This window comes from Mustela nivalis (assembly GCF_964662115.1).
Source record: "Mustela nivalis genome assembly, chromosome: 12".
In the NCBI taxonomy this organism is placed as follows: domain Eukaryota; kingdom Metazoa; phylum Chordata; class Mammalia; order Carnivora; family Mustelidae; genus Mustela; species Mustela nivalis.
This window is the reverse complement of record NC_139031.1, coordinates 78,456,020-78,473,043: the sequence shown is the minus strand read 5'-3', so window position 1 is coordinate 78,473,043 and position 17,024 is coordinate 78,456,020. Positions and strand designations below refer to the sequence as shown.

At 33.2% G+C, this 17,024-nt stretch overlaps 1 protein-coding gene across 6 annotated transcripts in view; it reads right to left on the bottom strand.

Annotated features, from left to right (window-relative positions):
• Positions 1-17,024, bottom strand: part of HGF (hepatocyte growth factor) — a 99,813-nt gene that overhangs the window by 75,876 nt on the left and 6,913 nt on the right. For 4 of the 6 annotated variants that reach the window (XM_082692516.1, XM_082692512.1, XM_082692515.1 and 1 more), the window contains 4 exons: positions 16,074-16,239; positions 11,759-11,871; positions 10,139-10,253; positions 4,775-4,917 (listed from right to left, as the gene is read on the bottom strand). In XM_082692516.1, the coding sequence (XP_082548642.1) occupies positions 4,775-4,917; positions 10,139-10,253; positions 11,759-11,871; positions 16,074-16,239 (537 nt within the window). The remainder of the gene's footprint in view (positions 1-4,774; positions 4,918-10,138; positions 10,254-11,758; positions 11,872-16,073; positions 16,240-17,024) is intronic. The other 2 variants (XM_082692514.1, XM_082692513.1) reach the window with 1 other exon arrangement.

The following is a 17,024-nucleotide window of genomic DNA, read 5'->3' as shown; positions in this document are numbered from 1 at the left end:
TAATAATTTGGGATATAATATTAGAATAATCACTTCTGCACCTTTGATTTTTACAACCTAATAGGACAGTAACTATTAACTTTCTGAAATATAAGACCATTTGGCTTGATCCATCCACTTCTTTTTATGTAGCTTAATCTATGAACAAGACAAGAGATGAATTCAGCTTCTTCTCATTCAGTTCTGAGATTCCCCAGACTACAGTCGATAAACACCTGATCATAAATGAGAGGTGCTCTTTTTGGCCAAGGTCATTTCCACAATAACATGTTCAACATGGATTATGCATTATCACATCTCAGCTTTCCAGTTCAACGGGGTACAGATTTATTTAGTTCCCTTCTTCAGAAGAATGCAAGGTTTGATATCTTCACAGAAAATAATGTGGCATTTATCATTCTTTGTTCTTTTGTACTGAATGAAAAAGTAGAATAGAATACTATGGTCACATGTAAGAACTAAGTGTCCACATGTTCATTCTCTAGCCTTGTATGGTACACAGGAATCAGAAATATATCTATGTCTTTTTTAGCAGATGTAAGTTGATAAGAGTAGATCCCTTTCTAATGAGAGTGAATTAAATTATTTTCTGCAAAGCAGTATTGTGGGGATTATTATAAAACATTTTTCCTAAGCTTCAGTATTTTTAATCTTCTTAAGGGAAAATACTATGCAAATTAAACATGATTCCATAAGATAACTGCTTTACAGGAATGAGTGTGGTAGATCACTGCTACTCTAAACTTCAATGTATATAAAAGTCAATTTGAGATCTTGTTAATAAACAAGTTCTGATTCAGAGGATCAGGACGGGGGCATCCATCATTAGTTCCCAGGGGATACTGATGTTTCTGGTCCTTAGAATTCACACTGAGTAGCAAATGTGTGGATAATTCATCCTACTCTAGAAGTTCTAAGTGTTTATTGATAATGGCTTTGTAGGAGAGAATGGATTTTACTCAGATATTGAAGGATGGATGGATTTGGATAAGCTATTATGGAGCAAAATAAAATAAAATGGCACAGAAACGTAAATTAGTGTATTATGTTTATAGCAAAGTGAAGAAAGAGTTATGGATGCAGTTGCAGACCAAAGAAGATTTTTTAAAAATAATAAAAGTCAGCAAGAATAGCGTAAGATTTTGGTAGACAATGAAAGTTGTTGTTGGGGTGGGAATAAATGTGTCCTATGATAGAACTGAGATGACAAGTATATTATAGTTATAAATTCTTTGATTACTCAGTACTTTGAACATATAAGAAATCATTTGACCCTTGCAATGAGGAAAACAAGGCTTATACAAGTTTTAAGGGACTTACCTAAAACAGAAAATTTCAGACTTGTGCCTGGAACACGGACCTTCTGACCACAGTCCAGGGTTCATTCCATTCTTCCTAATAATCTTTTTGTCTCATGTATTTTAATTTGATTCTTATGCATTCTGACTGGTCATACTTTTAAGATAGAGTCTTAGCAATACTTTTAGAAAGTCAATCTTCCTGCCTTTTCAACATTGTCTTCATTACCCCTTCTGCTTTACTATTTATAACAGTAGGTTGCCCTGTTGTAGTCTCACCTATTGGAGGATGGGGAGAAGGGGAGCAAGTAGATTGGCCATCTTACTCGGGCTGAAAATTTTATGGTTTCACTATTCCATCAAGCATCAGGCTTCTAGTAAAAATTTCCTCAAGAAAGCCAAGTTTTAAACTCATAGTCACTTTTCAAACTTCCAGAATTCTGTGAAAGTTCTAAGTTGTTCAAACTCAGTTGAGCAGTAGGAATGGAAATCAAATCCATCTACTCAGGGACGTAGGTGAAAGTATGAACTATATAACACATAACATCCAGTATGATCTATAGAACACTGAGGATCACCCCTCTTCCTCTATGTCCTTTTGGCTCTTTTATTGCCAGTGTATTTTCTAATGGTTCTAGCAAGTTCGTCCTCTTCAAAAAACAAAAGCAAAATACTGTCCCAGGGCACATAAACTCAAACTAAGTAAATGTTTCTATTCATAACTAGTTTTCCTAAATATACCACTGGCCTAAACAAAAGTAGAAAACTGCATTAACTACACATGAATTATAATATGAATAGGATTCATTCAACATCTTTCTTATCATACTAACCAACTAACTCAAAGATTGTTATGTTCTTTTCTCAATTATAAAACTACAAGTGATTTGAGTTTACAGACTAAAACAACTATTTTGAAAATATCTCTCAGAAAAATCCATGCTGGTGATTACTTCAGCAAAACTGTATGTTTGAAATATGGATAGTTTTACAAACCCACATTTATAAGTAATCATTTTATTTAAATCTTTGTTTTTAAAAGTCCTTCTCCACAGAATATAAAATTATACATATAAAGTTATAGCAGTATTGTTTGGGATTTTAAATGTAAGTTATTAAAAATAATGAGTATGGCTTAAAAATGTATTTACTTGAATATTTGGCAGTCATTAAAAGAGACATCTGTTCCAGTAACTGGTGATTGCTTTGTTCTAAATCCCAAGCAAGTGTTAAAGCAAGAAATCAGATTTTAGATACCTCAGTTTGTTATATTTGAATTAAACAACCGTGATATTATTTTCTTTACATAATTGTGTAAGCTTCTAAATGTGATGAGAGTATTCACTTTCTTTTGGAATGCTTAATATATTTCAAAGATTAAATTATGAGAAAATAATATTAATCACTGGATATCAGAAATACTTCTCTTATGAACCAAACTTTCAGATAAATTTCAGATGACAATTTAGCCAAGAGTTTAATAGAGTTACAAAAATTTCAAGAAGTACATCTACATTATTTTGTATATTTTGTATTACCCATTATAAAATAGCTCTGTTTTTCTCTATTAACATTTTGACAGTGCTTCTTATTTTAGATCCTCTTCAGTAAAATCCTGCTAACGCATTATTCAATATTGTGTGAATTTAAATATCACAGCTCAATTCACGCTCCCTGAAATATGTTTAGCCCAAAGGGCAGGTGTTGGTTCACTCTTCTCCCAGGAGGTTATTCAACTACCATCAGATTCCTAATTACTTCCAGAAAAAGCCTATCTGCAACCTTTAGTGCCATGGTGATCAATAACATCATATGCCATTAATAGTAATGAGCATTGCCCTTTTCTAAGGGAAATATAATAACCTCAAATTATTAAAGGATAATAGAGATGTACATTCTAATGAGATGTTGATAACTCGAAATGAGATTTTTCCAATTACTTCTTTTCTAGCATATTTATTCTACGTTGTCTTATCAGTCCAGATCTATGCCAGTGTATTTTGATGAAGTTTCTTGTAAACCAGGATTGAGACATCATATTCCCACAGGAACTAGGCAGATAACATAAATGCTCAGCTATTTAAAGTTTGACCAAATTACCTTCCCTTGAAAATACTTTCCCAGGTCCAAAAAAAAAAAAAAAAAAAAAATCACTAAACAAAACTCCTTGCAATGACTTTCAACCTCAGAAAACTGTGATAATGGAGAGCTCCTCCAAAAAAGTAAGTTTTTTCCTTCCATGTGTAAATTTAAAACAAATGTTAATTACAGATTTATTCATACAAAACAGACTTGTTCATAACGTTATCACAGATCAGTTTATTATTTTTAAAAGAGAAGAAAACAATGAAGAAGTTATAGTGAACAGAATATGATATGGAATGGAAAGTAAGAATTTACAAACAGAGATGGAACTGGCTCTAGCACATGAAGTCAAGAATTTTAAATAACAACAGAAAACAAATTCACCTTCTCCATGACAATTCGCTAACAATGGCCTTTTTATGTGATCAATATCGACCTAATATTAAATGGATATTTATGGAAAAATAGTTTAAAAAACTGGGTTAATAACAAACAGGTAAGATATCTTACTATAAAAAATTGGACAGTGTCCCAGCCGCCCTCTATCCCCAAGTATTTCAAAATCCTACTAAATTTCTATCAGAACTTAATCCATATTTCATTTGGATTTTTAGAATTTTAGTTTCTGACAGAACTGAAGAGCCAGCTGTTCGGTAGATAGGCAACTAAGAAAAGTGAAACCACATACAATGCTGAAGTGGTTACTCTTCCTTCTTGTCAGGCCTTCAGTTTTCCAGTGCAAGAGTGAGGACAGGGCCCCTTTACACTGTGAGGGGAGGTAAAAACAGACATGGCCTTGGGGGGCCTGCCTTCAAGACAGTGTGGGCTCTATGGCTTTGATCTCTTCAGGTACTATTCTCAATGGTGTGTAGTGTCAGTCTATGTATCAGATTTGCTTTTCACCAGAAGGCACACAACCCGGTCGAACTTCCAGCGACCCCTCCCCATACTCTCTTCTGGGCTCATAGACCCTGGCCACACCACTTCCGGGTAGGTTTGACAAAATTTTCTACAGAAGCAGGTGCTGGATGAATAGAATTAGCATGACTCTTAAAGAGCTAAACTTCCTTTGGCTCCTTTCAGGTGACATGTGGGAAGAGACTGTGAGGTATGTGAACTTGACAGTAGGTGAGGAAGCCCAAACTTTTACTCTCCCCAGAGAGATGCCTCAGGCTCCGTTGAAATTCAAACTGATAACCCCTTTGTATTAATCTGATGAAAATCAGTTTTTAAAATATCGTGTAAAAATGCTCAAATGATTATCTATAGTTGCATTTGAATGAACAACATATTTATTACGGTTTGATTCATCTCTGTTAACCTTTAATGCGAGTTGCAGTTCTACAGAAAGCGGGGGCAGAGTGCCCCACACGGCATTCAGGTTCATTTACCTTCTGAACACTGAGGAATGTCACAGACTTCGTAGCGTACCTCTGGATTGCTTGTGAAACACCAAGGTCCCCCTTCTTCCCCTCGAGGATTTCGACAGTAGTTTTCCTGTAGGTCTTTACCCCGATAGCTCGAAGGCAAAAAGCTAGTTTTAAAATGATAATCATTACAGTATAAGAGCATGCAACTTTATTTTGGGCCTCTTAATTTTACTCATCAGTGGGCAAGTTTTTCCTGAGGTAAAGAAATCCTTTATTCTACTTCAGACTTCTGTATCTATTAACTTGAACTTTATCATTTTCATCCACCCTTAAGATGCTTAAATTTTATAAATATTTGCCCGACCAAATGCCCACATTCAACATCATTAACAGTGACTAATCTCTGGAGTCGCTAATAGCCAATCATTCTAGAACCTAACTGACATTGTTCGAACCACAATTTCAAAGCTCCCCTCAAAGACAGCACGTGACTGAGCAAGGCCACTGAGAGAATGGAAGAAACACTGCAGCCGACCTTGAAATCTCACTATTACACTGCTTATCCAAGATAATTACTTGTTTATTCCTTTTCTCATGAAGAATAGCCCTCTTTTTTTCTGCCTAGCTGAGAAACAGGTTGATGAAGTGACACAAACAAAAGGTCTGGAATCAAATTAAACCTGGATTCAAATTTCAGTTCTCTCTTTGACTAACTAGAGACCCCAGCAGGTAATTTAGACTCTCTCAGCCTTTTAGCTTACCTGCACACGGAGTATAACCGTAACTTACAGCATCTTACGCTTTTGGGGGTGTTTTTGAGAAGTTCAAAGAGATGAGTAATCAACATTCAATAAATGCTACTTATTATTAAGCTCACTCCATTTAGTAGTGTTTACCCTGTCACAGTGAAAAACATTATTATTTATTCTCTTCAAAAAATGAGCAATTTTCACTGCATTGGGGTTTAGTGGATTAGTGCTTCCAGACTGTTTGTAACAGTTTGCCACTGGGTGCAGAGACTATAATGCATTGCCTTCTTTTGAAATTTGTAATGTCCTAGTTATAGTTTTATCAGCATAAAGTATTTCAATACAAAATCAGAAAAATCCAATGACTTTTTCATTCGTTTGTACTGCTTGTGGCATTGGCTTCAATGATGCTTTCTTCTGCTGGACTGATTGCAAAAAAATCTTGTAAGAAAGAATATATACCATGGGTGACACTAAACTTTTTTTGAAAATCCAGTTACATTTTCGATACTCAGTTCATTGTTGCTATAAAGCTTTATTTGTACTTTTAGTATTTCTGACTTCTGACTTGTACTTCTAGTGAAGTCAAATGTGTTTCTGATCCATTGAAACTTATTTAGACATCATTGTTTTTTTGTTATGTTGTGCCACAAAATGTATATGGATGTGCGCTGGGTACCCAGAAATATTTCATAATGACATTTTTTCATTTGGACATGAAATATACCAAAGTTAAGTCCTCAGAAAATATAAATTATTGGTTCAAAAAAGTCTACTTTAAGAGACTTACTACTAACCAAACATTTTCAAGGAAACTAGTATTATAAATATTATGAAATTCCAAAATGTCTTTAAATAGAATTTATATTCTTACTTCAGTAGAATTTTACATATGGGGAAACAAAAATTAAACATCAGGCCATATGATTGACGTAAATTGTAATACAATTAACGCTCATCATGATTTCACAGTTTCTAACAGTATTTAATTTTAAAATACAAAGAAGGCATTTTTAAAATTAATTTTGGCCCTTTTATTCCAGAATAGCTTAAGATACCTTTTGTTTGTTCCACTGCTTGAAATTTTCTTACAGTTTTGCCAGTTTTCCAACAACTTTTCATAATAAATTTCTAATGAAATACTCATTTTTCTGACAGAATCAAAACTGACTTTTACTTCAGATTGTTTTTTGTAAAGAAATGCATAAATTTACCTAAGAAAATGCTCCTATAACTCTATTTTATGAAAAAAAAAAACTTGGCATAGTAGGGTAGAAAGAATAAATTATTGTTAATCACAGAATCTACATTGTTGCCCCCAAAATATCATTTAGCTACTTATATGACACTAGTCTTTAGTCCCTACCTAATTTATTTACTCTTTGCTTTTCACTTCTTCACTTTTAAGATATATGGCACGAATTTACTATAAGGTCCTTTTTAGCCATTTTATGTGTTGAGTTTACTTAGAAGAAATTAAATAATGGATTTAGTTAAAAATAAGTGATTTTGGAGGAGACCTTTGTTGTATACACATACACACACAAACACACAGAGAACACATATACCTTGCCAGTGGATTTGTAAAGCTAAAAAGAAGCTGTAAAGAAGTAGTGAATGAATCAGTCAATGGTTTAGTAGTAAAAATACAAGTAAGAAGAGAGAAAAATTAAAAATCAAAATAGATATGGCAGAAATATGAATAATATTTTCTCACTGGAACTAATAAAATTTAACTGAAAAGGAAAGGTAGTGCTTTCCATGATTCTATGTCAATGCATATGAAATTCCTTTTGAGGACATTCATGACAGTCTGGTCATCTCTTTTTCATCCTTTGGTGTCTATGGTTTTTTACCCAAATTAGCTGATTTTCTTTTGTGTCCTAAGGTATAGCCTTCTTTTCTTTAGCATGCTATACTTGGCCAAGGCATGAAGAGAGCCCTGCTCTTTTCACTTTTATATGTTCATTCAACCAATGTTGAATTACACACAAGTCCTTTGCCAATCAAAGGTTCTGTAATAAACTTTTATTCACATATATAGTATTGGTGGTTCTTTGTCATTGTTAGCAAGGCTTTAAGAGAGAGAAGTAAAGAAATATTTAAAGCTTAGTTATATCATCATATACTTTGAATTATAAATTGGTTCTCCTGGGTGCTAGTCACCTTTTCTTTTCTTTTAATATAAACTACATTTATGGGAAACTTGATCTATTCCATCATCTGCTTCATTAATGAATGCTGGTGGCCAGTGAAGGATATAGATGTAGATATCGAGTCACCTGATTTTCTGGTTAAGCTTCTATACTAATTTCATCATCTATCATCATCTTCCCATTAAGCTACTTGTAAAATAATTTCAATTTAGGAGTCGACAATAAATCACTCTTCCAGACAGATATATGTATATATATTTTTTCCATTTCTCATAAAGTTAATCTTTAGATAACACTTAACTTTAAAGTGTTAAGTTTTCATGCAGATAGACCAATAATCTGCTACTTGATAAAAATTAAGTGTTTCCATTGTTAAACAAAAAAACAAACAAAAGAAGATTTGATTAATATACAAGATCTTCTCAGCCCTAAATCTCTATATCACAAGGAAATGTTTGTTGGTAAAATAGCTGATTGGACTGGGAAGCCAGTTCCCAGGGAGATCTATTTCACATGTACTCTTCTCACACAGAATCACAATCATAGAGAATTTGGGTTGAAATAAGACCTCTACTGGGTCAGTCCAGTGTACTCAACTAGGGTAGGATTGATTTCAAATGCTATTCCTTTGTTCATGAAAAACTTAGATTGATCTATTTAAATAAAATTTTTCCTCATATGGTGTCATGGGAGTCACACCATGCAAATGCTTATGAGGGAAGAAACCAATTATATTGGATTTTTTGCTTTGTAATATAATGCTATATTTCAGAGGTATTTGTGTGTTATTGTAAGTAACTAATTTGGGGCAAAAATTAGTTGTTTTCTGTTATTAGAACCCGGTAAACTAATAGGCTTAGATACTTAATAGCAAGTGTGAAATTAGGCCAGAATCACAGGTTTGATTCCAGTGTAGAGCAACTAACTCTTTTTCTTTATAAATGGGACAATTAACTCATGTCTGTTTATAGAAGTAAAATCATCTTGCATAATTATGCTCCTCAAAAATGAATGAAATGATGGGGTGCTTGGGTGGCTCAGTGGGTTAAGCCTTCGGCTCAGGTCATGATCTCAGGGTCCTGGGATTGAGCCCCACATCAACTCTCTGCTTAGCAGGGAGTCTGCTTCCCCCTTTCTCTCTCTACCTGCCTCTCTACTTGTGATCTCTCTCTCTCTTTCTGTCAAATAAATAAATAAAATCTTCAAAGAAAAAAATGAATGAAATGAGATAAAAAAGTGAATTAATCAAGGCAAAGTCATCAACATTATTACAAAAACAATTCACAGTATGCGTCCTACTGCTCAGTGTTTCATGCTCTATTTTATGTTAAAAACACAGGTTATACAGTGACACTGGCTCGGTTCACATTCTGGCCAGAGCACTTACTAGTTGTGCATGACCTTAAAAAGTTCCTAAGGCTCTTTGTTCTTCAGTTTCACTGTATATAAAACAGAATTAATAAAACCACCCACTATGTGGTTCTTGGGGGGATTAAATGAGATAAACAAGATAGACTATTCAGCAAGATACTTGGCTCATGGTAAACTAGATCTTCCAATGCACTTACTAACCAGGGAGAACTGTTTTAAACTACCTTGGTTCCTGTCCAAATTATTTGTGAAATAAATCCTGAAAAACTGGGGCTAAATTTAGTTCTTTAGCGAGTATTAGAAATCTATGTTTCCTCCATGATGATTAAAACTCTCAGACTAATGAGCCCATGGATGCTGTGTTTACTCATCTTTAAATAGAATTCATCTGTTACAATGAACACAATTCTTCTCTGCAATGTAGACATTTAATTTCCAAGCAATGAGAAGTTTTCTCAAGTCATTAGGCAATAGGTAACATGGGAAAGCTGGTCAGTCTCTGGTATGACTTATTAGCAGAGGTTCTCAGTTTTGTCAGTACTTTGGAATCATCTAGGGAGCTTTAAAAAACAAAATACCAGTGCATGGGTTATTCCCCTAAAAGATTCTAATTTAATTGGCCTGTGTTGATGCCTGGGTGGTGAGATTTATTAAGAGCTCATAGCAGGTGATTTTTAAAGTGTAGCCAAGGTTGTGTACCACCATAGTTAAAGTATAGTCAGGCCCTGGCTCAGGCCAGAATCTGATCCACCATTTTTATATCAGGGTCAACCTTTCCACTCCAGCTGCAGAGTGCTGTAGTTTCTGGAAGGCAAAGAGAGGAGGGGGGGAAATTTTTTTTTTAATCACCTTTTCATTACTTCCTCACCAACACCAAGATGTATGAGCTGACATTTTTGAGGTAAGATACTGTTAGGCTTCATCTTCATGATAAATTTATTCACCTTTGAATCTCAGTCATGAATTCACGTAACCCTTGGCTTAATGCAATTCAGCAAAATTGGCCATTATTATAGAACCGTAGGATTATTCTGAAGGACTCACAGGAGATTGCTAACACACATGTAAAAAAGAAAGGTTCTACCCGCTTTTTTCCATGCTTTTCTTACCTGTGTTCATGAGGGATCATGGAATTCCAGGGCTGGCATTTGATGCCACTCTTAGTGATAGATACCGTTCCCTTGTAGCTACCTCCTTTACCAATGATGCAGTTTCTAATGTAGTCTATCAGAAGAAAGCAGGGAAAAATTTTATAACTATGTGTAACATATGTTATATATATTAAAAAAGAAAAAGAAAATTCCATCCAAATCTTTAAGTACTTAATGTTTATAAGTTCGCTCAAATCATACTGACATTTCTTGCCTGCAGTTTCTACTATTTTCAAAACAATACATTTCAGAATAATACAAAACAAGAAAAAGACTTCTGAGAAGTTTTAATTTTATGACTATATTCCTGGATAACAGCAGAGATTAGTCTATATACTTAATGTAGATTAGTGCATATACACAACTGGCTAGGCAAACTTAATTTGACAGAATTATTTGCTCAAATATAATACTATTTTAAGAAAGCGTTAAATATAAAAATTAAGTAATATGTAAAATCTATTCAATTCAAAGGGTTACTTTAAGATAATAAAAGTAACTAACTTGTCTTTATCTTAGTAAAACTGTATAGGTTTTTGTATATGCGTCTGTGTGTATGTCTAAGTGACAGTTGTATTATGTTGATTCTTATTTTCTATATTTTTGTTAACATTTTGGCTGCAAAACTATAAAGCAATTCAATTTAAACAAACTATATATTCCTATCAAATAATAGTATATACAGTTACTAGCAACCTAGAAGATTAAAAGGTGATCTTATACTAGATCATAAATTATGATTAAGATTTATATGTAGAGATCATCTTGTTTTCTTTTTTTTAGGATTATCTTATTTTCTACCATAAATTAATTTTAAGTGTCTATGTTTTTAACAGGGAGATTTCGTGTATATTACCAAATACTCAAATTTAATGACACAATACAGTTTAAGAAAATACTTAACTTGAAATAAATACTATTATCATAAATATAATCCATAATTATTATTTCATGTGATAAGAGATTTATTTTGTAAAACTCATATTTATTTAACAGTCTCCAGTTATTTCCTCGATATAAATCTGCTTTGGACCAAAGTAAATACCTGTGAATATAGTATCAGATAAACAAAATAGACACATTAATAAATAATATAATGTCAATTCTTCTTTCAAAGATTTTCAAAGTATATAATTAGGAAAAGACACAACTAATATTTCAAAATCTCCACATTAAATTATCAGCAATCACCACCATGACAGATTAGTTACCCAAAGTTTTGAACATTTAAAATGCTATGTAATAAGCTCAAAATATACTATGATATAAGGTGTTTTAAACTATTAATTTAAGGTGGCACTTTCTAAAATAAACATGGACATCAGTTCTAGGATATGCTCCTAGAAATAAATAAAGAGGGAGGGAGCAGTCAAATTACGGGAAGTTTGGGAAATACTCTCTTTAAAATACCATATTGAAATAGTCAAGACACTAGTATACTCTGTCTTAAAGGACTAGTTGACTGTGTAACAGATCCAGCATATAATAGAAAAATTAGTGGGAAAGAGCACTGTGACAGAAAATTACATATATTTTATGCTTTATATTGTTATGAAATATTTAGGGAGAACCAGTTACCTTTGTTTTCATAGAGATCAAATTCATGACCAAACTCTTTTTTCACTCCACTTGTCATGCTATTGAAAGGTAACCAGAGGCATCGTTTCCTTGCTTTATCAAAAACAAAGGCCCTGAAAAAAATATCTAAATGAAAAGAAGGAATACTACAATTTATACAGTTTTTAAAGAATGGGTACATGGTTTAACCAAGGAGGGCAATATAAAAGAAAACACACAGTTATATATGCATCATAATAAACATGAGTGATTTTTGAAACTACCATTTTGAATGCCAAATAAGAAGGAACAAAATCAAGTTTTCATACGTGTAGATTTACATATAAGAATACTATTTAGTAATGTTCTCATTACTTTAAACGATGTCTAGAAAAACGAAGTCTTAAACAAGCAAAATCAATATATAACACAACTGCCTGGATTATTTCTGAAGACTTTTTTTGTAAGTACACAGCAAGTGGGAAGATTTTGTTTTTAAGTATGTACAAATGATTATATCTGATATATCATGACTAATTCCCAAAGTTTGTAATTGTGTAAAGTACATTCTAAAAGGATATTTCCTAAAATGTATTAGCCAAATCACAGTCTAGGAGATTCTCCTAGCAAAAGGGATCTGAAATCAATTGTCTGTAAAATTTTGCATATTATATCCCTTCTTGGTGAGTTATAAAACATGGATGCTTATTAAAGGTTATGAAAATCTTGTATCAGGATCAGTGATTATGTAAAGCAATGTTCCCTAAATAGACTTTCTTGCTAGGTATTTTTAATTTAAAAAATCTATTAGTATCACATTGCATATGCTCTTGATATACCTGTCTTGAAGAAAATTACTAAAATGTGTCACTCCTACAATCATCATTCCTATAGCTAAATATGATATTGGGTTTTGTTGTTCACTAAAAAAAATCTCTCTAAACAAAATGATAAGTAGGAAAAAAACCTTAACTGAGAATAATAAAGAACTTGATAAAATTTTCAACATATTAAGTGTTACCATGTTTTACAATGTAGAAAATGAAGTGGAAATGTAGAAATGTAGAAACTGAACTGTTTACCTTCCTTTAAAAAATGGTATTAAAACTCCTCACTATGTTTGTGCTAATTGCAATGCCACCACCATTAGTTTAAGTAACTAATTAAAAGAAATATAGATTTTCTAAGAATAATGATTTTTTTCATTTCTAATCCATATAATATCTTTTAAGAACATCTATTTTTCTCATAATTTTAGATATTCCAAGCTAGTCCCTTATTTCTTAGTAATTGCCAACTTTTAAATAATTTTAAATAAGGAGAAATAACTTTTATGAAACATAAAATATGCTATAAAATTATTTAAAGTATTTTACCTATGATCTCATAGTTTTATATAGTACATTTTATTCAATATCCAAATAACTTCAAAAAATTATATGCATAAACTTTGAGCTTTGACTTACACATTGAAGATTTGAAATAGCTAACTACAAGAACATCTTACAGCTGAAATTGCAATTAAGAGCAAATCATAAAAAGTATATTTTTGCAGCACTGGCAGGTAACTTGAGAGGATTGGCTATTAATAGATTTGAATTTTGATCTGGTGGACTGTAGCCTTATGTAATACATGTTAAATTCTCTATAATGTTATTATAGCATGCTGGGGGTGTGTTAAATGACTTTGAAGGCATAGTAATTAGAAAAAGACGACATATAAAAAAAACTAAACAGACATCTAAAGCCAAATGTTAAAGTTACAGTTGCTACTTTACTTCACATTAAAATAAAGTTGAGTCACACATATATAACTACTTTTCTATGGATAATATGGCTTCGACATGAGAATGCCTTGGAGGTGACTCATGAGCCCCATCAGGAACATGCGAGATTTGTTTCCATGAATACACACAGGCAATTCCATCTGACAAGTGGGTAACCACGTTTGCAGTTTGCTGACTTGACTTCACCCTTTTTGCTCATTCCATTACAACGCCATATTCTCTCAGAAAAGTGTTTCTTGAATCACTTCATGCCTCCAAATGGACTGGATCCAAACAATCTAGAGTTGCATCTTCTTTTAAGTTTGACTTTAAGAGTCTTTATCTTCTCCTTATTTTAATTATTATATTCCTTTCAGTAATTTACTTTGTCTAGTTTCTAGTTGTTTACAGCAGGTAGGCAATTCCAGTACCAGTTACTCAGTCATGGGTGGAAGAAGAAAGCCTCGTATTTTCTTCTCTTGAGTCAAGTCATGGATAGCAGTTTTCTGAGGAGCTTAGAATCAGGCATTCTGGTCCTTTTTCCTACCCAGCAAAAAAGAACTTCGATCTCTGTAAAATCAATATTGTTGATACCTTCTCAGGAGGAGATCGTGTTTGAGAATGTTCCAGCCCTCACCCACTGAATCACAGATGTTTTCACACAGCATTGTTGGTGTTTTCCAAGCACTTTGCATATTTGCCATTGTCTTTCAATGACTCTAGTCCATGTAACAAGCCTGCAAAAAGATCCTTTAACTCATTAAGAATCTAATTTCAGAGTATCACAATATGTCCATTCAGTTCTGAACAACCAATGTATTTAGTGATTGCAAATACATGTGCATATATATAGAAGTGAGAAGGATGACACATTTCTGGGCAGAAGAATTCTTTCTGTACAAAGATATTATACATGTGGTTTTCTGCACAGTTTGCAGTAAATTTGAAGGCTAAATGTAACTCAACCAGAATATAGTAGGAAAGTATGAAACTTCATATGCATGGGATATGTAAAGATTTGTAATCAAGTTACATGTGTTCTCTAATGCAGCATAATCATTCTAGTTCCTCCTAAATAAAACATAGGGAAGGTTTTTGTTTTATTTTGCTTTCTGGAGATAAGGCTGACTAAGGTGAAAATCAAAAGGTAGTAATACTTTCCTTTCTCATGGATTCAGGACAGTGTATTTTCAAGTTCAGAGTTAAAAATAAACAATAAGATGAAGTTCTCCCATTTCCCTTGCCCCACCTTCCCAAGCCTGTGAGGGGAAAATACAATAAATCCAACCTCCTCAAGTGTCAGAATATCACCATAAATCTACACAGCTCTGATGTTGATTGAGAGTAGTTTTCTCTAATTTATTTTTAACAATCTCAAGGCATGAAAGTCAGGAAAAGAAACAGAATTATCATAGGAATAAACTTGCAAAGTCAATTCCCCACTCCACTTGCCAGGAAATATCTCCCTGAAAGTGGCAGTTTGGCAATAAAAATACTTTCAGAGGAGCTGTAAATGAATAGAAGGGAGATAGTCTGTCCTGCACTACATCTGTTGAGGACCTCCTCTGACCAGGTCCTTTCCCCCAGGCCCGTAACACTCATTTCTCTGAAAAAGGTAAAACGAGATTAGCATCGCTTGCCACGGCATTACTAAAATGGGTTCACATTACATGTCACTGTCCAAATGCAGTAGAGTAGAATTCAAAACTGACAGGATATCATGCACAGTCCTGTAAAAAACAGAATGAAATAGGGAATAAACGGGTATAAAGTAAATGAGGGGATGGGAATGTTTACAAACAAGAAGGAGGATTGCATTTTCTTCTGGCAATTCAGAAAATTATTCACATGCACGAGTCTCCTTCGTGGCCCCAAACTCCCAAGTCTTATCCTTGAGATCATTGGCAAAGTAGGAAGGAATTCTTCCCTATGAGGTTAGACAGGGAATCGCAAATGATAAGAAAACCCTCCATTTGGATCCCCTGATGCCTCTTTGAATCTTTCTTTAACTTTTCACCTGAAACTTCATCATCACTACACCCAACTCCTTTTGAACAGCCTTTGCTGCTGACACCAATCCTTCTATTTTTTTTTTTTTTATCTAATTCTCTCAACACCTTTTATTTAAATCCCTAAAGACAATGATGTAAGTTGCAGTAAATTCTGGCTCTGATCCAATTTATATTCTGAAAATTCCTTCACTCCTCTTGCAAGGAAAAAAAAAAAATACTCTGAATAGAATATTTTAAAATGTTGGATAAAAGGCAATCTAATGGAATTTTAGTTTATAAAGTCCAACTGTTCATAAGATGAGAAAACACAAATTCCATAACCAAAGGCACTCTGAGTTCTAAAAGATACCTGTTTATGTGCTCTCCTTGACTCATGTTTCCATCAGCTTAGAGCTACATTTTCTGTTATAATGAGTTAAGACTAAAGTCAAACTTATGCTTTTAAGGGCAAATTACACTGAACACAAAGGGAAAAAATAGCCCCCAAAAAACCCATGATGATAATTAGTAGATGCTATATTTGGATAGTTACCCTAAGAACAAAATGAAGCAACTTACTTGCAAGTGAATGGAAGTCCTTTATTCCTAATACATCTATTGGCACATTGGTCTGCAGTGTTCATTTTTTTTGTTTTTATCTTCAGTAATGGGTCTTCTTTAATTAGAGTAGTCTTTGCTGACTTTTTGAATTCATGAAGTGTGTTTCTTCTTTTCTTCTGTCCTTCTATTAATAATAATAATTTTTTTTAAAAAATGGAGGAAAAGCTTTTAAGGCTCATATAGAAAAAAATGTCCTTAAGGATCATCCACAAGATAGTGATTTTATCTGAGAACATTCTAGAGCTCCAAAGATTGGGGGTGAAGTGAGGTGGGATTGATACTCTTGGATAGTTAAAAGCAAGAGAGGAATATTGTAATCAGTGAAGAATAAGTTAACTTGTCGTGTAGGGTCACTCATCTACATACTTTAAAATGAAATATGCTTTTAAAAATTAGGACAGAGTTCACTCTACAGAAATAAATGACATGATACTCTCCAAAAAGTATGAAAGCAAATGCCCAGGCATATCATATCATGCTCTATAATTAAATTTGTCATTTCCTTCTACAGTTGGTCTTTATGTAAGTTATAGTATTAATTAGATAAGTCAATTCAATTACATGTGAGAAACTTCTCACTAAAAATGGTGCAAAGGATAAATTCTTCTGGCTCGCTTTAAAGTATTTCATATTATTCAGATTTTAGCCCTTCTCATTTCCTACAGAAGTGTTTTCTGTGCTTGGGGGCACTATTTCTTAAGTATAACTGAATTGTTTGTCTTGAAATTAAGCCAAATGCTATAAATCAAATGTATGTAAAACTTCAAGCTTTAATGTAGCAATATCATTTTTCTTCATGAGTGTATTCTACAAGGCCCCTAGATAGCACGAAGCCTCCTATTAAAAATGGGAAAAACAGAACTAAAACATCCTAAAGGACTTAATCTTATAGATGACTTTAGAGTATCA